The sequence below is a fragment of the Schistocerca nitens genome, chromosome 4, assembly GCF_023898315.1.
Source record: "Schistocerca nitens isolate TAMUIC-IGC-003100 chromosome 4, iqSchNite1.1, whole genome shotgun sequence".
NCBI lineage: Eukaryota > Metazoa > Arthropoda > Insecta > Orthoptera > Acrididae > Schistocerca > Schistocerca nitens.
The window spans coordinates 198421497-198445593 of NC_064617.1; the positions used below are offsets into that span (position 1 = coordinate 198421497).

General features: G+C 37.8%; 1 protein-coding gene across 2 annotated transcripts in view; it reads right to left on the reverse strand.

The window, feature by feature from the left end:
- LOC126251631 (uncharacterized) overlaps positions 1–24097 on the reverse strand; it is a 91623-nt gene that overhangs the window by 14803 nt on the left and 52723 nt on the right. For both annotated transcript variants that reach the window (XM_049952176.1, XM_049952175.1), the window contains exons 6-7: positions 13967–14062; positions 4597–4755 (exon numbers count right to left, since the gene is read on the reverse strand). In XM_049952176.1, coding sequence (XP_049808133.1) covers positions 4597–4755; positions 13967–14062 — 255 coding nt within the window. The remainder of the gene's footprint in view (positions 1–4596; positions 4756–13966; positions 14063–24097) is intronic.

Below are 24097 nucleotides of genomic sequence, written 5' to 3' on the forward strand. Positions count from 1 at the left end.
ATCTTAATATGCATTGTCACAACTATTGTTGTATCATATTCATCTCACTGCTTTTATCTGTTTGTTGCTTAGTGTTTTATTCTGTGTATGTAGCACAATTGTTTTGCTCTTTTGGTAACAGACTGGACAGTTTTACAAAATACACTGTAATGTTGGTTCAGATTTTGATTGGCGACACTTCTAAGAATTTAACAGCGCTCTCTCCGTCCTGTGTATCATCCATCTTTTTTTCAATGCTTCTGTTTTATTTTAGTATTATTTGTTGTAGAGGAAATATTGCTTCAAAGAGCTAAAGGTATATTTTTAAGAAAACATTAAATTTTACTGTGAGTCCATTTGAAAACATCCCTTGAACAATATTCTCGTTTTCCCATAACTGATAAGCATGACACATTTGCTGACATTCCATTTGCCCTTTCATTTCCCTCTTTTGACATTAAAGTTAACCGTTTTTAATTATGAGTCTTCTTACATTTTAATGGAAGATGTTAAATGAGTGTTTACAGCAGGCGCAGCTCATAATTAAAGGCTCTGAGGCATTTTGCATATTTGCCACAAGGACTGATATAATGACAGCCAATGTCTTTGGAATCTCTGCTACTGAGTACTGTTTCTTGAACATGTAGCTAGTCTTAAATCTGTACCCTGAAAAGTCAGATAGCTCTAAGTTTGAGGGTGTGGCTTCTACTGAGTGCAGCTCTCTTTGGTATCCTGAAGGCTCTTAGTATTTAGTCTAAGGGTACCGTATCAACCTCCAGACAATTTCACTGCTTACATAAAAAGGGAATGAACAGAGCAGCTGAAACCTTGCCATAAAATCTGCATTTCTATATAGCTCTACTAGATTTGATGCATTATTGATGTATAGAATTCTTGTTTTGATATTTTTTTAGATAGTTTTTGTGTCTTGCATTGGCAATATTATCCACTGTAGGAACAATTCTGTAACTATCTCGCTAGAGTGCACTAGAATACAGTAATGGTTACATAAGTGTCACCACCTAGCAAGAGTTTCACGAATGATTAGAGGATATAAGAGCACCAAATATGTCCCATTATTTTTTCCAGCAAAAGAACTGAAACCAGCTATTAATTTGTTCGAATTACACTCTTCAGACTAAATGTCGTGAACTGAATGAGATGTGTAACCAAAACGATATCGTGAAAGCATCACATACTTTGATTTTACTGAACTTACTTTACGAAAACAACTTGGCAAAAGCTTGTCCTGAAAGTGTGAAACATCTGCAGATAATAGTGACTTTTCCAGTGACAAGTGGAGAGGCAGATCAACTCTTCTCTAAGCTAAACCTAGTGAAAACATTCATGCAAAATACTACAAGTGAGGGCTGATTTTCTGTGAGCACAGAACACAATGTGTTCTCTTCAAAAAGAAGTGCTGAATCATCCAAATTTCACTTAAATTGTCTCAGACTATTTTGCAGTGCATAAGGAGAGAGGAGCTGATTTCATCTATAAAGTAATGAATTCAGTTAAGCAAAATGCACAGTAATATGTGATAAGAAGCAATTCCTTTGTTGTAACTATGTATTTTGTCTACTGAATGAAGTGCATAAAAAAGGCTGGCAACATCTTTATCCTCTTACATCATATTTTCCGACACTTTAGTACAACAGACTTTATTAAAAATGATGCATTTTGGAGAAATCTTTAATGTGCTGTACAATTTAAAAGGGCGTATTTTCATAATACACAAGCATAAATATGAAAGCCAACAAAAATGATATTCTAGCTGTTGTGTCAACTTCAGACACCACGCTAGAGGTTGCGATAATCGATAGCGGTCCAGCACTTGCAACCTCTCTGGACTTGGTAGCACTTGCAGCGCCACCGTATTGCATGGACAGAGACTTGCAGATCACACCGGCTGAGTCAGCTACAAGTCATGAGCAAAGTCAGATTAGAATAGCCTTCAGCTCACTAGGTTCACAGCCTCAAGTTCACGCATGTATTACACACGTAATACCAGAATTGTGTTATCTTGCTTGTTGTATAATCCAGTTAATGTTTGTTAATGAGTCATTTGTATTCAAGAAAGGTAGTTGTTATTAGTTATGTTCCTGGAGTGCAGTAGCAGGACAAAGTAAAGTGAAGTTTATTTACTAAAGTATTCCAGCGCTAATTATTATAGAATGTTCCAGATTCCTACAACCACTCCACTCATGCTAGCCTCTATCATCCCACTGCAAATCCCAGGGGTACCGATCACAAAGCATCCTGCATTTGTGTGAGGTCATGACATGCTGCCATCGACCTTCACATCATTAGCTTCAGAAACACTTAAATCAACATGGTGGGTGGTCAGTTTTCTTCTGTTAGCCACTCACAGCAAAAGTCCCATAATGTCACAGAAATATAACTATGTTGTTACGTGAACTCATAAACACTCACTGAACACAGATAAAACACTAAATGTCAGAAGTTCAGAACTGAAAATATGAAAAACATTATGAAACCAAACAAAATACACTATGTACCCTTTTGGCTTGAGTGTGATATTGCCTCCCCCCTCCCCATTCTGAAATCTTGGTTGCAGTGGCAGATTGATCTGTAACATAGCCTGAGGTCTAGGTTAGTTCCATTGAAGATGTTGCAGTCTTCTCCAGTATGGAAATCATGAGTCATGCCTGGTTTACAGTACATAAAATCTAGTGAAAACATTGGAAATCACCACATATCATTTACCAAACACAGAGTGATAGACCAATCACACCATGTGAGAGATCTCCTCTCTCTCTCTCTCTCTCTCTCTCTCTCTCTCTCTCTCTCTCTCTATCTCTCAGAATTTCCTAGCTGTGCATCAACAGGGCCCATAGCTAACTTCGTATGTGGCTCTAAGCCATAATGCCGCCTTTCTCAATTGTGTAATAGTGTCTGCAATCATAATTGTTGCTGAACCCCTACATACGACATGAACTTCTTTACCAAGACCTTAAATTACAGGCAGCATAGTTGATGTTAAACTGAAGACATATCAGACTTTCAATATTCCAGAATATTTTCACTAATTTTTAAGGTTTAATTATTACCTAGCCACCTAATCTAACATTACTGCTCCCAACAGAAGCCTTCTGCAGCTCTTGTGGCAGCTTGTAAGTTTAGCTGCTTTTTTTCCCTTTAGCCACAAATATAGAGCAAAAGCACAATAACTATCATCACACAATCATTAATATATGGCCAGCACCATTTTATAAGCGGATTGCTACTATTCTTTTGCACTGATTTCTGTGCCCGAAAATCTTTGGCAGATATTTATTCAATGGAAGATGATTACGCGGTATTATTGAATGAAAATTACTGAGCATTGTATTGTCACTGTAATTTTGAATGACGCTTTTTATACCTAGATAATTTGTTGAACGGAAATTATTATTAAACAATAATGCTATTATATTTGCAAATGCAATTCGTTTGGTCTATATAACTTAACCTATGAAGATTACATGATAGAAGGTAATGCTACTTGTTTACTGCTGTAGAAATGAAGGTTATGTCAATTTATGGTATGTATAGAAGTACAACACCAATGTTAATCATTTGTCTTTCATGAAATTATACATAGTTAGTAGTGTTATAAATATCAAAGTGACAAGATATTAATATCCACTGAAATATACTAAAATGTTCTCAAACTAACAGGTAACTTTTGTAAATCACAGTAGTTGTAACATGTTCTGAACATAACTAACATTATTATTTCTCAAGTAAATAGTGCTTAAACTTCTATAGTAGCAAATGCACAGTAATTGCACCATGTTTTGTAATTATATAGTTATAAATTGTAGTGTCAAAATAATTATAATTGATTAATTTAACTGATGTAAAATGCAGAGTGAAAATAACTTTGTAGTGCTAACAACTGTCTGTCATTAACAATTTATTTTCAACTCATTCTTAATGTACAAGAACAATTAACACACATTCATTTGGCTGCAGTTTCAATCAAAATACTTATTGTTTACTCTCTCAGCCTTCCAGAACAGATACTCTTCTTCTTCTCATTGCTTTACACAGAAATAATATCTGGTTGAATATTATCAGTTATCCGAATAAGAACACTCCTGTTGAGGCATTTCCTTTAACATTATTTTATGCCTCACCTTTTTTTTCCTTTTTTACTTGGTAGCACTTCTAGACAGCATTAACACTGAATATAGAGCATTATCCCAATTTTGAAACAACTTTGTCGGCATAAGTTCTTTGGTGAACATACAGAATGAACATCACATAATTCCACAGCATTTTATTTAAATCTTCCTCAGCTGTAGTGGGCACCAAATGATGCATCTGTAAAGTAATGCTCCAACATGAAGACTATTTTGTTGTGCTGAAGTATAATTCCAGTTGCATATCATTTACTGCAACTATATTATGAATTATGGAATTCTTCATAATCATAAATTTAAATATTATTTCCAAAGCTCTTGAAAAAATGTTGTGAAATGCAGAGAACCTGACTTGTCTATCCTACTTTTTAATTGGCATTTCTACATTTTTGCACTTCTTATCTTGGTAAGGCAATCATTTAGAATGTTTCTTCATTATGACAACTATTTTGTGCCTTGTAATACTTACTCACAATGTCTGTGCCTTCCTCATAATTATGAAAACAATTAACAGCCATAATCCAATCTGAGGCAGACCTCCTTAACTGATAAGTTTCATCAATGTCTTGTAAGGGATGGCATTCTTTAAAATATTCATTGAAGGACACCACGAGTGAACGAAGCAGTTCTGAAAAGTAATAAATTGTGCTTTTACACTTTTAAGAAATGAAAAGAAGAATGATAATAGCTGTCTAAGGAACCACATATATCATCTGGACCACATGAAAGAAGAAAAACAAAACTATTTTATCTGTCTAACCTTCTATTACGATTCAAAAGTATCGGTTACATACACATTACATAAGAGATCTAAATATTTATATCTGGCATGTGCAGAAAGAAAAGCTATAAGCAATTTCAGAAAATTTCAAGCTCAAATTTACTTAGTGTCAAGGTATATACAGCTAGTAGACTTGCCACTCTGTAGATTTTGATTATCAGTCCAATGTATAAATCAGAACTGAACACCCATATTTTTAATAATTATTGTTGCATATTGTGCTATCATACTACATTCTGAATCAAATAAAATTCAATAGGTGGTTCACTTAGAGGGCTCTGTTTGATTTTTGATAGTAGTAATCAAATGACTTTTTAAGATTACAGCTTTCTTACTTGAAGACTTACTTTTGAATGATGTCTCAGCCTGTATATTCTGCAAGGCCATGAGACATTATTCTTCCTTATTCAAAAATGTTCATGGTTTTCCCTTTTTTTGTATAATTTTTATAATACGACTCATATCACCACTTGTACTTTAAACTCATGTCACTGAACATGGCAAGTTAGTGAACAGTAGAGAAGTCCATTTCCTTTCTGTTTCAGGGCAAGGGCTAAGGTAGGGAGGAATGGTGTAGGCCAGGAAGAGCAAGAGCTAGGGTGTGGAGGGGCAGCAAGGGAATGGGATAGAAATATGACACCAGTGAGCTCTGAACCCAGTGCCAATCTCCATTCTTTCACTGACTTACTCTCCCAGTCATTCCATGTGGCCCTATTCAGTTCAACATAGTTTGGACAACATCAGATTCCACCTCTCCCATGTCTCCACAAAAGAAATGCCATTAAAATAAAACCCACCAACCATCAACATAACCACCAACATCCTCTCCATTTCAACAGCTGCCATCGCTTTATGGGTGTTCAAAGATGAACTGAAATCAACAAGAGAGATTCAATCATGAAGCTTTTCAAGAAGATGGTCATTTGTTCCTTTGGTTAAAATGGAAATTTCATGACCACAACTTAAGAGGAGTAAAGAACAATAAATGCTACATGTTACACTTGTTTGCCACAAGTCATCAATGAAATTCAGAAAAGGAACTGGAAATATTACATCGTTTATCATGACACCACCATTTCTCAAACAGTGCATCTAACAATTGATTATTTGATGGAGGAAAACTTCAAATTAATATCCCATTGCTGGTAGTCACCTGATTTATCACCTATAAAATTCATTTTCTTCCCTTATGCGAAACAAAAAATGTGCAGACAGTGATTTGTATCACAGTGAGAAGCTGTCAACTCCTTCCAAAACCATGTTCTTGAGGTAACATCAGAGTGTAAACCACTGTTAGTTCAAACACACAAACAAATACATAAATTTTAAAGGGTAACATTTAGAGAAACAGTAAAATTATTTGAAATAAGAAATGTTTTTCTTTCATTGTTATTACAAATTTTAAAAGGTAGGCCTTGCATCCAATAATTTACACCCACACTTTTCTCTCCATGGCTTTCCTCTTCACATTCTTTTCTTTCCTGCTCTCCCTTGCCTGGTCCCACATCCCTATCCCAATCTGTTTTAGTCCTCCCTCTCATAGTTGTCATCTTTCCTTCCCTTCTGCTTCTTGGTTATGACAACTGGGACAACATATCTACGTGTAAGTTTATATGTTATTGTTATTGTTGTTGTTGTTGTAGTTATTATTAGCTATAAATTCAGTTTTGTTTATGTGCCTGTTTGCTACTCAACATCTAACTTATACTTTCAGTGATTACCTTTATTTTTTCATTGTTTATACTAAAACTAGGAGTCTCCAACACACTATAAATATTTATGGTAATTATCAGCAATTTTACTGTCAGACTCCATTGAAATAACAAACACCCATATTCTTTATGTTCTCAGCAGGGAACTGGTTGACTCAAAACTAATGTCTGGGATTCACAACCATCACCTCTGTAGCATTTCAAATGAAAAATAAACGTGTACCTGCATACATTCTTTTCAGCTCATTCAGTTAACAGTATTGGTTCAGGTGTAAAGTTTCCTTGGAAGCTAGTTTGTCATGAAGAACGATGCACATTGATCTACATTTTTACTATAAGCTGACCTAGAATGGTTCAGTTAGGTGTGTTGACTCAGTAACATTTTTTTTTCCCTTTCATCTGATTGACATTAAATTAAGATTAAGTTTTTAAATTAGCCCTCATCACCAACAACCCACAGTGGTCAGCCAATTTACTGTGTCTCATTCCCATCGCCAGTCATGTGTATACCCATGCAGTAATTACTGAAAATTTCAGGCTATAAAACAATTTAACATCCTCATTAAACAAAGAAATCATTAACAAGTTTGTTTGTGTGGCCATCCTCTGCAGCAAGCACAGAAATACAGTAGAGCGTTGATTATCCGAACGTCGGTCAACCGAACGACCGCTTAACCGAACTGTGTACTCGCTCGCACCTGTTACTCTCACACCCTACCGTCCATCATCCCCCTCACTCCCAAACCAAGTTTCCCACAGTAGTCGCCGCACTGGGCCACCGCTGGCGGAACATTGCTTCTAAGGGGGCCTTCACAAGGCACTGCTGACTGGCCAAGCCGCCAATCACTGTGTTTCAACAATCAGCACACTTCTGTCGGCTTGGCACTGGCAGTAGAAGTAGCGGCAGTATCAAAGCTGTTCACAGCAACAGCTGCACCAGCTTAGAGTTGAGGCGTGCCGCTCCGCGCAGTTTGAAGGATTGTGCGCCCCCAAGAAGAGCTTCTCACGGTGCAAACAGTCACCTTCTGTTCTCTGTTACAACCACTTGTGCGCTGCTGCGTGAAGAAGTGAACTTGACAATACAAAATGCTTAAACATAAACGTGTTGTCCTTTCTATGAGGGACCAGTACGAGATTATTACTACATATTCCTACTGAAGTTTCCTATGTATGTTACTTTGTAATACTAAAAGAGATGCCTGTTTTTATGAATAAATTTACTGTACTGTACTTCTTTTTGGCAAATAAACATGTACAGTTCGATTATCCGAACAAACCAGTTTTCCGAACACCCATGTCCCCCAATTACTTCGGATAATCGATGCTCTACTGTACTTGTTTTGCAAATAAAACCACCTTTTCTTGCTGCAACTTATTTTATTTTTCCCAGACACATTTCACCTTTCCTAGCTCTAAGGCATCATCAGTGGGATCTATAGCGATACAGTTTTGTTATTTTTAGGTTATCAAACAGTTAACGTATCGCTTTTTCTGTAAATAAGTAATTACTTATGGTTTGCTTTGCATTTCCTCTCATCTGGTCTGAAGATAGCACTACCTCTTTATTACTGACATATAAGTACAATTTTGTATTCCTTTTTCACATTGCTCACCATGTTTCTCCTCCTTTTTTGTTGTGTACTATTATTCTTTTGTGACTTTATATAGATATTTCTTCGGATACTGTGCTTTTAATAAATGTAAATATTGTAACTTCATTATGTGTTTCCTCCTCGTTGGTTTGTTTACCTACATGTTGCCAACATAACGAGAATATGTTCAAAACCAACTTCTATTCATGATGTTTATATCACGCATGTGTGTGTGTGTGTGTGTGTGTGTGTGTGTGTGTGTGTGTGTGTGTGTGGTGGTTTGAGTTGTCGATTGTTGAATATGAACATACTAGCTGCTGGCGAGTGGCTGAAAGCTTTGGTGACCGCTGATTTGACTTTTCGTTTCACCGTTCTGTGGAGGGATTCATGGATAGGTGGTGACAATGGTAAGTAGACATCAGGCAGTTACCTTAGACCTCGGCCAACATAACCTCATTCAAACATTAGTCAATTTATGTCTGCATCATGAAGTTGTTCTTGACTGAAAATGGCAGTTTACGAGCCTAATTCATGTCATTTGCGGGGGGTATTACTGTTTTGTTTCAGCGTGAAGAAAACAGCAGCTTAGTCTCATCAAATGCTCTCAAGTACGTATGGTAAGGATGCTATTAGTGAAAGAACATGTCATGAGTGGTTTCAACGCTTCAAGAACGGTGATTTTAACGTCGTAGACCGGCATAGTGATGGAAGAGAGAATGTTTACAAAGATGCAGAATTGGAGACATTGCTGAGTGAAAACTCGCATCATACTCAAGAAGAATAGGCATGATTAGCAGGAGTGACACAGCAAGCCATTTCAAAACATCTCAAGGCTATGAGCATGATTCAGAACGAAGGAACTTGGGTCCCGTGTGAGCTGAAACCATGAGATGTTGAACGACGTGCGTGTGTGTTTGTGAACAGTTGCTTCAGAGGCAAAAACGGAAGGGATTTCTGCACTGCATTGTGACCGGGGACGAAAAATGGGTTCATTACGATAATCCTAAATACAAAAAATCGTGGAGGTATCCCGGCTATGCTTCCACGTCGACCGCCAAACGAATATTCACGGCTCCAAGATCATTCTCTGCATTTGGTGGTACCAGCTCGGCATCGTGTAGTACGAGGTGTTAAAACCAAGTGAAACAATCACAGGTGTTCATTATTGAACGCAATTAATGTGTTTGAGCAAAGCATTAAAAGACAAATGGCCACAATACAGCGAGAGGCACGATAAAGTGATTTTTCAGCACGACAGTGCTTGACCCCACGTTGCAAAAGAGGTCAAAATGTACTGGGAAAGGTTAAAATGGGAAGTCCTACCCCACCCACTGTATTCTCCAGACATTGCTCCCTCTGACTATCACCTGTTTAGATCAATGGTGCATTGCCTGGCTGACCAACACTTTCGATCTCATGAAGACATGAAGAAGCCACAAATTGGATCGATTCTTGGATTGCTTCAAAAGATGAACAATTTTTTCGACACGGGATCCATACACTGCCCAAAAGATGGGAGAAAGTAGTGGCCAGCAATGGAAAATACTTTGAATGATACATGTGTAACCTATTTGTTTCATTAAAGCCTCAAATGTTGGGGAAAAAACGGCGGAAGCAAAGTTTTACACCTTGTAATATTAATCCTCTTGGAAGCATTATTCCGTTATTTTATCTACTAATGTAAACAATCAATTGTTTGGCATGCGTACTTGATCGTTCAACAGGGTTTTCCTTTCTGCTATGATTTTCTGTATGTGCTAATTTTCTTGCAGGTTTAGGAGATTTCTTTAACTATTGATTCTAATTATTTTTATGTCGTCTTCTTCCATTATTGCATGATGCAGAGGCTCTTGATGGTAGTGAACTGATGAGGAGATACAGAACTCCCTAATTCATTCTGCGAGATTAGGCAAATGCAGCAATGCGTCATCAGACAGAAAGGGCAATTCTCCACCATTCTCCTCATCTTGCAGAGATTCCAAAAGACAGCTAATGTCAAGCAATAGTATCTGAATTGGTCAGTACATACACCACTGATACTACGTAAGGTTTCAGTCTGAGATTCTCCCGAGCTCTTGACACAACAGTCTTAACTGCTTAATAGCACAACAGTCTTCTTGAATCTCTTCTCTAGGTTGGTTCTAATTCTTCTAGCACAGCTAAAACCGGTATACCACCTGCCAAAGTCTGCCACACATGGTGCTTGTTCATATATACTACTGGCCATTAAATTTGGTACACCACGAAGATGACTTGCTACAGAAGCAAAATTTAACTGACAGGAAGAAGATGCTGTGATATGCAAATGATTAGCTTTTCAGAGCATTCACACAAGGTTGGCGCCAGTGGCAACACCTACAACATGCTAACATGAGGAAAGTTTCCAACCGATTTCTCATACACAAACAGCAGTTGACCAACGTTGCCTGGTGAAACATTGTTCTGATGCCTCGTGTAAGGAGGAGAAATGCATACCATCACGTTTCCGACTTTGATAAAGGTCGGATTGAAGCCTATCACGATTGCGGTTTATCGTATCGCGACGTTGCTGCTCGCATTGGTCGAGATCCAATGACTGTTAGCAGAATATGGAATCAGTGGGTTAAGGAGGGTAATACGGAACACCGTGCTGGATCGCAACAGCCTCGTATCACTAGCAGTCGAGATGACAGGCATCTTATCCGCATGGCTGTAACGGATCATGCAGCCACGTCTCAATCCCCGAGTCAACAGATGGCGAAGTTTTCAAGACAACAAGATCTGCACGAACAGTTCGACGACGTTTGCAGCAGCATGGACTATCATCTCGGAGACCATGGCTGCAGTTACCCTTGACGCTGTATCACATACAGGAGTGCCAGCAATGGTGTACTCAACAACGCACCTGGGTGCACTAATGGCAAAACGTCATTTTTTCAGATGAATCCAGGTTCTGTTTACAGCATCATAATAATCGCATCTGTATTCAGCGACATCGCGGTGAACGCACATTGGAAGCGTGTATTCGTCATCACCATACTGGCGAATCACCAGGCGTGATGGTATGGGGTACCATTGGTTACACGTCTCTGTCACCTCTTGTTCGCATTGATGGCACTTTGAACAGTGGACGCTACATTTCACATGTGTTACGACCCATGGCTCTACCCTTCATTCGATCCCTGCGAAACCCTACATTTCAGCAGGATAATGCACGACCGCATGTTGCAGGTCCTGTACGGGCCTTTCTGGATACAGAAAATGTTCAACTGCTGCCCTGGCCAGCACATTCTCCAGATCTCTCACCAACTGAAAACATCTGGTCAATGGTGGCTGAACAACTGGCTCGTCACAATACGCCAGTCACTACTCTTGATGAACTGTGGTATTGTGTTGAAGCTGCATGGGCAGCTGTACCTATACACGCCATCCAAGCTCTGTTTGACTCAATGCCCACACATATCAAGGCCGTTATTACGGCCAGATGTGGTTGTTATGGGTACTGATTTCTCAGGATCCATGCACCCAAATTGAGTGAAAAATCACATGGCAGTTCTAGTATAATATATTTGTCCAATGAATACCCGTTTATCAACTGCATTTCTTCTTGGTGTAGCAATTTTAATGGCCAGTAGTGTATAAAACACCATGCATTTGCATTTGTATACAAATAATTGACAACTTTAGGTGGCATAAATTGATAAGTTAAAATATTTTGCATATTTTCATTCATTGCTTTCAAATGGGATACTATGTTGGGGCAAATGTTCACTTGGCCAACTAATATTCATTGAACAAAAGGAAGTGCTTACAATTATGTATAGGAGTCTTACACAAATGTCTTTTAGGTATCTTTTTAAGATACTGGTAACCACATTTTTCCAATGTATTTATTCACTAATCAAACTGTAGTCAACATTCCACTTATGTTTAAAAGTAACAGAGGTAACCACACATACAATGCTACAACAAAACTTTTGTGCACTCACCTTTAGTGAATGTAATTTTGGAACAGAAATGAGTGAAACAACAGATCTATAAATCTACCTATTCACAGAAATAGAATTTCTGACATGGAACGACATCACTTCCACATGTAGAGTAGGAGCCCAGAACCCTCCTTTAGTGAGCAATAATCTTAATGACTGAGTTTTCCAAGCATGACTCACAGCCCACCCTCACTGCTTTACTTTTTTTTGGAAAGTAGGAGAGGTGTTGGCAGAAGTAAAGCTGTAAGGACAGGTCATGAGTCATGCCCGAAAAGCTCGGTTATTACTGCAATTTCTCATGAATGACAAGACTCCAGGTTTAAGTTCATTCTGGCACACAGTTTAATCTGCCTGGAAGTTCATGATTAAAGTTTTTTCTCCTTAGTGATGATTTCTATACCACAGTTGAATTCTCAAATAGAAATAACCAACCAATTACAAACCTCTAAATGACTGCCACTGAGCCCAATAAAAATGCATTTCTTAAGAAGTGTGTTGCTTTAGATGACTTGATACAGTCAACATCATTCAATTTATCACCAATATGATATACAGTATGCATAATTAACTAGCTAAAAATTAAGTGACCATTAGTCACCTAAAGCAGGCCAATATTTCACAAAACAAATAGCATGTTTCATCTGTCACAAAAGTTCTTATACTAAAGAATCTGAAAATAGTAATAGCCTTATTATTCAACATCTCATAAATAGTCCAAGTTTGAGTAAGGCAAGGATATAAAGAAAACTAGATGAGTCCTTCCCTATGGAATCATTCACCAAAATCAGTTTACGAAAAGCAAAGGGAACTTCTGCACTGTCTCAGTCAGTAAAATTAAGTCAGGTTGCAAAAGACAGTCACTGTAAGTTTATCAAGTAAATAAAGAAAATTGCTTTTATATGCAAACATTGTATGTTAACCTCTAACATGACTGTTATTGACATGAAATGAAACAAGTTACCATCACTGTTTATTTACTTCCACAAGACATTTCACAGGTTCAAATCTCCATCATCTTATGGATTTGAGTGTATTAATATGGATGTACGTGTTGTGTTAGGACTTCGGTGTAACCCGTGGCACTGTCTAGTAGAGAAAAACATAACACTATAACAGAACATGGCTCTGTGGAGGTCTGTGACTAAAGACTGAACGTAAATATGAAAGAAAAATAATTAAAACAGAATACCTCCAGTGGTCACAGGTTCCTTTCTCTGTCATAATACATCACATACACACTGTCACACTTTGTAAACAAAGATTGTGTCTAGACACTAATAAGTGCAATGAACATACAGCAAAAGTGGTAAACCTATTTCAAAGTACAAAGAACATACACCACCGAAACAAAAACACTATTTCTGTGCAAGTCTTAAAACATTGTGGAGACCTTTGGTTGTGGAGATGAACAGATATGTTAGTGAAATATTTCCAGTGGTACACAAATTCTTTTCTGTCAAGTTTATATAGCTTATACTTTGTACATATTTATGAAATCAGGTGACAGATTAAAAACATTAAGTATAATAACTACACTGCTGACTGATTTCATTGTATAATGAAATTAAATATGTCAGTCAGTTAAAAAATGTATTGGTAAATTAACACAATTTTAACTTAGTAAATTAGGAACAAACCACAGAAGTTACATCAAGTACATCAGTAATAAATCAATGTTTACAAAAGTACGACAGACTACAAAATCAACAATGTAGAATATTCTCCAGAGTTATGGGGTCCTTTAACAACATTGCACAAAAGATGTAATGTACGTTAAAAATCCTACCTCTGTTCAGAAAATATTCATCAAGATAAATGCTGCTGTCACAAGCAACATCACTCAGATTATCAACCAGATGCCACAGCTTACTCAAGAGTTCATCTGAAAAGCAATTTTATGGCAGTTACAATGTGTTTACAAAGTTAACATAGCTGGTACTCACAAACATTTTGAATGGGTTTCAATACATTTCTATAATCAGAGATCACATATGCAATATTGTAACCAGCAGATACTAGACTTTTGAGCAGAGAGAAGAAACTCTGGTTCAAATGAAACAAATTAGTAATATAGGGTGAGGTTATTGGCAAATTGACACAAATTAGCATGACACTCATTTACTTTCCCTGCTGATTATGTGGTACCAGATCTGCGATAGTGAACTGGAACTTCGTCCTACGTTTCTGTAAATTTAAAAATAAATGGAAAATGAAAATCAGTGTTGAGGTTACTATTTGTAATACAAGTTATACAATTATGCAAATCTGGAATATTCTGTTCTTAATAGGGTGTGGTCATCAGCTGCGACAACAGACACAAACCATCAACAAACTGAGATAATTGACTCATGTGGACAGATATGCCACAATCTCTGCTGTTCCATAACTGAAATCTGATCACAGTGCCATACAAATGGCAGTGGAACTCTAAGGGCAATGGAAAGCACACAGGGAATATGGACCTGAACAAGTTGACAGCTAACTTAAGAAGCAAGGTGAAGTCCACTGGGATGAGATTTAAATGTCTGAAACCCAAGAAAACATTTTTTTTCCAGTTTGGTGACAGGAAACAATACTTAAATAAATAATCTGCTCACGGAATGTCACAGCTATTCTCTAATAACTAAAAAAATTTAAGAGGCAGCAATTAGCATAAAGAGATTTTTCTTTTGTCATTCTCCATTATGCCTCTCCCTATTAGCAGCTACTAGACACTTTACTATGTGTTTACTGTTATGAGTCAATATTTACTTATTTTCTCACTGTGTTTCAGAGGTTTAAACCTCCATCATCATGTAGATTAATGCGGGTTAAAAAGACATGGTGACTTCGGGACGACCTCTGGCCTGTCTAGCACAGATAGAAAAATGAAACATTACTTCAGTATATGGTTCAAGTTCTATTTAGGACTTAACAACTGAAAATACAGGGTGTTCCAAAATGAATATACAGATTTTAAGGCTTTGTAGCATTTATTACATCCAACTTATAATTATAAATAATACATCAAATGAAAGAGCAACTCAAACAGTTTTGATTACAAGTATTCAATGTGAACACCCTTCATCACACATCAAGTCGGAAGACGAGCTCTTCCCAACCCTTGATCAGTGTGTCTGGAGTAATTGTTTAACAATGCTGTTTCTGAATTCGGGTAGAGCTGCTGATAGCGGAGATACTTACAAATGATCCCTTACTGCGAATGGTAAGGACATTATTGTAAGCGTATCCTTAAAAGTCTCCACAGAGACATCACTGGAATTGCTAATTATCTCTAGCCTTCCGAACTGATTCCCTAGGGTATGTGTGAAAGACTCTCACTCGTACAACTTGTTCTTCAGTAGCTCTTGGTCATTCTCTATTCTTCCCTTTGTGCACAGATATACAAACGAAAGTGTATGAGTTGCTCTTTAGTTTGGTAAATAACTGTAAGTTGAATGTAATAAATGCTGCAAAGCCTTAAAACCCATATATTCATTTTGGAATATGCTGTATACATGTGAAAGTGAATATACAAATAAAGAAACCTACAATTACCAGAGTTATTTTTATTGTTACTTTCACATGTACGCAATATTTTCTGTCAATGACTTCTACAAAACTATGAGCTATGTACTGAAATAATGGTCCCCCTCCCCCCCCCTTTCCACTACTACCCCAGCTGTAACACAACGCATGCAGGCCATATTAACCCACATAAGTCCACCAAATGATGGAGTTTTAAGCCTCCAAAATGCATCATGGAAATGATGACTGGTAACAGTAAAGTACTTGTTTTACTGTTATTGTGACAACTACTTTGCAAACTAATTCCCATCAGCTTATTCCACTATTCCCTTCCAATCAATTACACATTACTGTGTTGAAAATTTGAGCACCAAAGTGCTTCATGATTTTTAAAATTACACACTTCTAATTTTCAAAAACATCACTGTTTACAAACACTTCTAGTCAGATAAATAATACTCCCAAATACTGTGTTATTCTTTGATAATGACGATATTTCTCCATGGTGCATATTTCTTTACTATAAATCATTTTTCTTACAGGCCATGTAATTAAATTTCAGCCTAACTACAGTCACACATCTATTGCTGCTGAGAGAGAAAATGAATCATAACCAGACACTGTTTTTAAATTCATACACAAAATTTTCCAACACAATAAATTCAGAAGCTGAATTATTTTTCAACTTGCAGGAAAAAGTGGTTAACAGTAAAAAAGTTATTCAATTATTACTTAACAAAGCAAACTGTAGACCCACTTTTAGCAAGAACTAATCTGATTATGTGAGTAGGTGCAGCCACATTTCAGTTCAAACTAATGCACACCGTTGGGTTGGGTTGGGGGGAGGAGACCAAACTGTGAGGTCATAGGTCTCATCGGATTGGGAAGGACGTCGGCCATTCCCTTTCAAAGGAACCATCCCGGCATTTGCCTGAGGCAATTTAGGGAAATCACGGAAAACCTAAATCAGAATGGCCGGGCGTGGGATTGAACCGTCGTCCTCCCGAATGTGAGTCCAGTGTGCTAACCACTGTGCCACCTCGCTCAGTGATGCACACTGTCACCGTGCTTGCGTTTTATGCAAAGTAATTGTGAAATCTGACTTTGGTGAGCATCTGTGACGGTTTAGTGTCAATGTCATTAAATTTATTGATGATGATAAGAAGAAACAAGTGACAGCGCTAAGCAGAAAAGGTGACAAAACATGCACGCAAAATGTTAACGTTGTATACGTCAATGCTGTACAAATTACAGCAGAAGAAACATGATGCTGGGCAGACTGCGATTCAAGTATCTACCGCGAATAAGAAGAAGAAGAAGAAGAAGAAGAAGAAACAAAGTGCAAACAGTAAATATCTCACATAATGTATGGACAAATGTGTTATTAGACAGCAGTTATCGCAATATTATGAACAATACAAACAAAACTGGACTTCTATTCTAGCAGGGAAACTCTGGGGGAAAACGTTCTGTTTATAACAGTTGGTTTTGAAAGGTGCCAGAATACATGAGTCCTCATGTGCAAACAAAACGACATAGTTTCACAATAGGTACACTGCACTAGATTTTTATAAAAAAATGGAGCATTAGAATTAAAGTTGTCAGTGGCTTGCTGAGAAGAATCTTGGAATCACAAATATTAAACTGTTAATCAACTTTGTAAAAGTGATAGTGTGAGAGGAATATCGTTAAACAAGAGCGCAAAAGTCAGTACTGAGTTGTTGTGCTATACAGGACACTGGTATATAGCTGTATAATGTGTGACAATGCTCCATTTGTAAGACTACCAGAGTGCAGGAGCAAGTAAGTGGAAGAAATCATTCTTTGTATCTCACTTCTTGTCTTGGCTTTTACAATGACTGGGCACAAACTAATTTTAAATTGAAGAGGTCCTATATACTTTCACACTCCTCAATAAAAGACAGCCAGGTGGAAAGAGAATTGTGCTTGCAAACAGATGTAAATTGGAAAAACAGATAGGAAAGAAAATCATTAGAAGAGAGAATGAAGGCATTGGTGAGAGGGGAGGAGGTGTACTAAATGAAAATAATTGTAAATATTGTGTTTGCACTTCTGTCATTCAATTGTATCTCTGGAAGATGGAAATTATGATCAGTTTCAATGTACTCTATGTCTTTACGAGTATGCCACTTCCTGAATCCTCAAAACAAATCGTGGAAAAGTTCAAAGATTGTTTCGTTGAACTCTTTAGGCATGTTCTCGCATAAACCTGCTTTTTCTTTTAAGGAGAATATTAATGAAAGAACAATGGTGTCATAACAGGCAGTCCACTATTGCCTGACATAGGGAACTTGTATATAGAACACTTTGAAGCAAAAGCACTAGAGCCCACCAAGCTGAAACCAACACGTTCCTGTCAGTATGGTCATGACAGGAACAAAAAAGCCTCATGAAACAAAAAAGCTTGAACAGTTCCTGGGATATTATATCACCCTAATACAAAATTTGGGATGGAACTTTTAAAATTTAGTCTGCTACTTTTTCTCAACATTCCAGTTAAGAAAAGAAAGGACAGATCAAACTGATATTTGCCTCAAGCCAAAAACTCTCATCCATGGAGTTCGAACATTTTCAGAAAAGAAGCCCTCAGTAAAGGATTACAAAATCTACGAATAGTGTTCCATAGGAATGGGAACTCAGACTGTGAAACTGCAGTAAAAATGAACACCACCCAAAGAAGAGATTTAGGCTGAGCCAGAGAAAAAGCATTGGTTATCTATCTAATGCAGGCTCAATCTCTAAAAAGATCAGTTGGCCCCTACAGAAATATGGTATTCAGTGTATTTTGTTCATCAACAATGATAAGAAATATTATCTTTGTAACGTAAAACACAATTCCATGTGAATGTGGCATGTCTTACATGGGGCAGACTATTAAATCAGTCAAAGAGAGGTCCAAGGATCACCAGTGACACACCTGACTAAAACAACCAAACTCACAGCACCTGAAGATGACAACTGGTCTGTCATCAGAATATTGTGCATGTAATGGAAGCAATGATTCAGCTGATCACCCAACATCAACAACAGATATGAGACTGGTGCACTTAATGGTCACATGCTCAAGAATGCTTTGGCATAGAGTTTCATTTTTGTTTTGGGTGAAAGATCTAAAATCACCCAAGAATTTTGTCTGCAGTTGAGGCCAGTAACTTACTTACAGTGAATGAATAAATGATTAACCTTTATGTGGACCGAATAACTCATTTTATTGCTACATTAATGAGTCATTTCTTGCCTTTTCCAAAGATGTTAAAAATTCATTTAATAAAAAATAGGCTCTAGTATGTAATGACATAAATGACTCAAATGGTGAAAATCAATAAAGTCAAGTTACTGTAGTGATATACTGTTAGATACATGCTGCCATCATCCAATAAAGCTGCACTTTACCAGAGCAATGTAAACTTAGCTAATGAACAGAACCTCAGATGATGAAATAAGCACATTGAAATTCACTGCAAACATACACAGAGTGTTAAAAAACTACAAAGGCAAAACCTGTGGTGTAACAATGGTACAGACTAAGTCAAACAAATGGAACATGGGTCTGCAATGTATACCTGTATCAGAGTGGTCTTGAGACCAGAAATTAATGCCACTCACTGTACCTCTCAATAATAAGATTTATTAGATGTCATGTCTACAGTGTACCCATCTACCAGATGAGACACTATCATTTTGTGTTTCCATTAAGTTATTAATTGGATATTAACAGTTAATTTTATCTATATTACATAGTAAATAACTTTACTAGAGTCTGTTCCAATTCGCATAACGTAAGTTTAGCTTCTCTAGTTGTAGTAGTCATAAAAAATGAAAAGTTCATAAGAATGAAAACTGCACGGTCAGGTGCAACATGGGAGGCCACGGTTGTCTAACAGGTAGAGCAAAAGACTCTGGGCCCAGGGTTGAACCCCAAACCGGGGCAGGGATTTTTTCCTCATTCCACTCCCTCCAGGACGGCCCCAGGTATACTCAGCCTGCTATCAAATGAGTACTGAGAACCTTTCCTGGGGGGGGTAAAAAGCGGTTGTGGTAACAAGAACACCACCCTTCCCTTCCCAGTGCCACACCATAGAAAGACTGCACTCTACTTGCAATCAGGCCAATAGCCTGATCATGGGCTTGTACCACAGAAGAAGCAGTGCGACATGGAATAAACCTTGTCTGGAAAAATTTGTCTGCATTTCTATTTCATTGAAAAGGCCAAGTATTAGAGTGCTTAGTGTTTTATCTAAGGAATTAATGTAGGTTTCAATTCAGTTAAATTTATATTTGTTTATTCAGTGTTTCATCAGAGGTGAGTTGTTTAAGAATGTCCATGAGTATTAACACATCTTTAACAGGCCACTAACATGTAGAAAAACATTTACCTGTGTAATTATTTTAAATGGTATGACCATGTTTGACATAAATGCACGCTGAAATTACTAAAATTCTCCAAGCTATTATGCCATAGTCTTTTAGGTTCTGTTAGCTAACCCAAGGTTTTGGTATCATTTTAAGAGACAGGTTCAATGTCTGGAGCATACCATCACTTGCCACTGATTGACGTTAAACTGCTCTGTTGTGTTGAGTTACCTAACAGATCCTAAAAAGCCAGAGCATAATATCCCAGAAAAATTCAGTAATTTTAATCTTTCTGGACATTCAAGTTTGTATTTTAAAATATGTGTGCACTGTTAAAAGTTTAGTTAATAGTTTGGGATTGATCTGCAAAGATTGTGAATTGTGGCTTCACCGAGAAACTGCAGTGGGAAAGTAGAGGTGTTTCCCAGTCTGTCTCTCCCATGAATATGTAGGTAATGACTAATGACAAGAAAATTGCCAAACTGTAAGTTAAAAAATGAAAGTGGGCAGGGGAAAGGTAAAAGGAAAAGGATGAAACTGGAGCAGTTACCCCTGAGCTCAAGAAGAGAAACAGCTTGTTATCTGTTGGAGGGTAGAAGCCTCAATCTGCCTTAGAAGAAAGTAGGGCACACCAGATTAATGAAAATTTAAGAATCAGGTTGGAAACTGAGTGGAGCAGAAAAAAGAAAGGTACTGTCGCCAGGTAGCCATCATGTAGATCAACAGCTTCAGGAAAACAACAATTAAGGTGCCAAGTCACAAATAATATAAAACCTATGGCTATCTATAATCAGCGAATAGAGGATACTGAGGCACCAACTGGGGATTGTGTAAAGAGGGTCACATACTGACATTTGCAGGATAAGGCATTAGCCTGGCCAAGAATATAGTATTGGCAGTGAGCCGAATAACCTAAGCGCAGCAACCTCTCACACGAATGTCAGCTATGACAATGTTTTGCAGCAGCAGTATTGGGTGAATAAAGCCATCAGGTGAGTTAGCCAAAAACTGACCAGGTCGCTACTGACTTTGCATGGAGCTCATATTGGCGTTGTGTCTGGTGCTGTCTTAGGAGGTGGGGACACACAAGACATAGCCTACACTTTAACAGAATGGCAAAAGATAGACTAACTGAACTCATAAGTAAAAGTGGGGACACTGTCAGAAAATATAAAATTCCTGTGATTAAAGGTATGACACATAAAACTTTTTTTAGGCTAAGTACCTCTTTCAGAGAGATTGCTTTAATGCAAGTATGTATAAATAAAGTATGTATAAATAAAGTGTAACATAGAAAATAAATTGTTTGAATAAGCTTACTGTTATGTCTCAGAATTTTAAAGGACTAAAACACAAAGTTAATGAATTTACTGCACCTTTATATGATCTATACTGTCATAAGGAGGGTGATATATTAAGTCTGCCTGAGCATCACACAAATGCAATCCAGATGTCACACATCAATGACTATAAATTAGCAACCTATTTCTAGTTGGAAAACATAGAGAAAGGAAGGGTTGTTACATGGTAAAAATAACATTGTATGGTAAAAATAAAATCATATGAAATAGTTACAAAATCAGAGCAGTAGAATTTATTTTCAATTACACAGGACACTGTGCTGTCTTAAGAAAATTATTTAAAAAATAAACTTCTGTTAATGTCCGATATTATTAATGGAAGTAATGACATCAAATTTGCACAGGCAATAATTAAAAGAGAAACTGGAAAATCCTTTAAGGTATATGTGGACTTTGTTAACAAAGAAAGAAGAATAGTAATAAATGACAGCAGTCTGGTGGCCAACATATTTAATAATCACTTTCTGGAAGTAGCTCAGAAGATTGGAGTGGACAATTCAAAAGAAGCAATGCCAAATGAAATTAACAATGTAGATATCTCTCTTACACATAAAAATTCTCAAGCAGTTGATAATATCTCGACTAAATGATCTAAAATTATGTTCTTTGCATATAAGTAATGCATGAGGGTCACACCAAAAGAAACGCACATTTTCTCTCTCTCTCTCTCTCTCTCTCTCTCTCTCTCTCTCTCTCTCTCTCTTTTTTTCCTCTCAAAAATCTAACTTTTGTTCTACATCTTTGCTATTCATGGAGGGTACAGAAATATTCTTTCCACTTTTATTCTAATTTAATTCAACTTTTTTCCACAAGTCACAATGTGATAGCACTCTGTCAAAACGGCTCGATGCAACATGCTGTTATAGAGTTCCTGTGTTGTTAACAAGATACTGAAAAAGTTGCATTGGGGTGAAGCTGCTGATCACAGTACAGTTAATCAATGGGCAAGCAGATTATCTGGTGAAAGTGAACACATTCACACTTGGAACCTCCTGTATTGTGGCAAACCAAGCACTGCACAGCACTTTGAAAATGTACAAATACCCAAAATCTGACAAATATACAACCGTGGGCCTAGAAGTGATTGTGTGCAGAATACTGAGGCAGCTGAAGTTGAAAAAAAGTTTGCATTTGGTGGGTTCCAAAAGAAACATAGAAGACAGTGTGCTGTGAATTTTTGGAACAGCACAAGAATTCTGGAGATTTCCTAGCAAGAATTGACATGGGAGGTTTGAAGACAATGACTCACTTGCTCCCAACCCGTGCTGGGTCTGACTTCTACCATGCAGGTATACAGGTCTTAGTTCCACAGTAGCATAAGGTAGTTGAAAGGGATGGAGGTTATGTGGAAGAATGATATTTTGTCTCTCAAGAACGTGTCAACTTACTGTAAAAATACCAAAAGGCATGGAAAATAAACTGGATATTTAAAAAAAAAATGTTGTGCATTTCTTTTGGAGTTATATATATATAAAAACAAAGATGCTGAGACTTACCAAACAAAAGTGCTGGCAGGTCGATAGACACACAAACAAACACAAACATACACACAAAATTCAAGCTTTCGCAACAAACTGTTGCCTCATCAGGAAAGAGGGAAGGAGAGGGAAAGACGAAAGGATGTGGGTTTTAAGGGAGAGGGTAAGGAGTCATTCCAATCCCGGGAGCGGAAAGACTTACCTTAGGGGGAAAAAAGGACGGGTATACACTCGCATACACACACATATCCATCCACACATATAAAGACACAAGCAGACATATTTAAAGACAAAGAGTTTGGGCAGAGATGTCAGTCGAGGCAGAAGTGTAGAGGCAAAGATGTTGTTGAATGACAGATGAGGTATGAGTGGCGGCAACTTGAAATTAGCAGAGATTGAGGCCTGGTGGATAACGGGAAGAGAGGATATATTGAAGAGCAAGTTCCCATCTCCGGAGTTCCATGAAATCCTCCCCACTCCACCAAGAGTGTCTTTCCGCCGTCCACCTAACCTTCGTAACCTCTTAGTTCATCCCTATGAATTCCCCAAACCACCTTCCCTACCCTCTGGCTCCTACCCTTGTAACTGCCCCCGGTGTAAAACCTGTCCCATGCACCCTCCCACCACCACCACCACCTACTCCAGTCCTGTAACCCGGAAGGTGTACACGATCAAAGGCAGAGCCACGTGTGAAAGCACCCATGTGATCTACCAACTGACCTGCCTACACTGTGACGCATTCTTTGTGGGAATGACCAGCAACAAACTGTCCATTCGCATGAATGGACACAGGCAGACAGTGTTTGTTGGTAATGAGGATCACCCTGTGGCTAAACATGCCTTGGTGCACGGCCCGCACATCTTGGCACAGTGTTACACCGTCCGGGTTATCTGGATACTTCCCACTAACACCAACCTATCCGAACTCCGGAGATGGGAACTTGCTCTTCAATATATCCTCTCTTCCCGTTATCCACCAGGCCTCAATCTCCGCTAATTTCAAGTTGCCGCCACTCATACCTCACCTGTCATTCAACAACATCTTTGCCTCTCTGCACTTCTGCCTCGACTGACATCTCTGCCCAAACTCTTTGTCTTTAAATATGTCTGCTTGTGTCTGTATATGTGTGGATGGATATGTGTGTGTATGCGAGTGTATACCCGTCCTTTTTTCCCCCTAAGGTAAGTCTTTCCGCT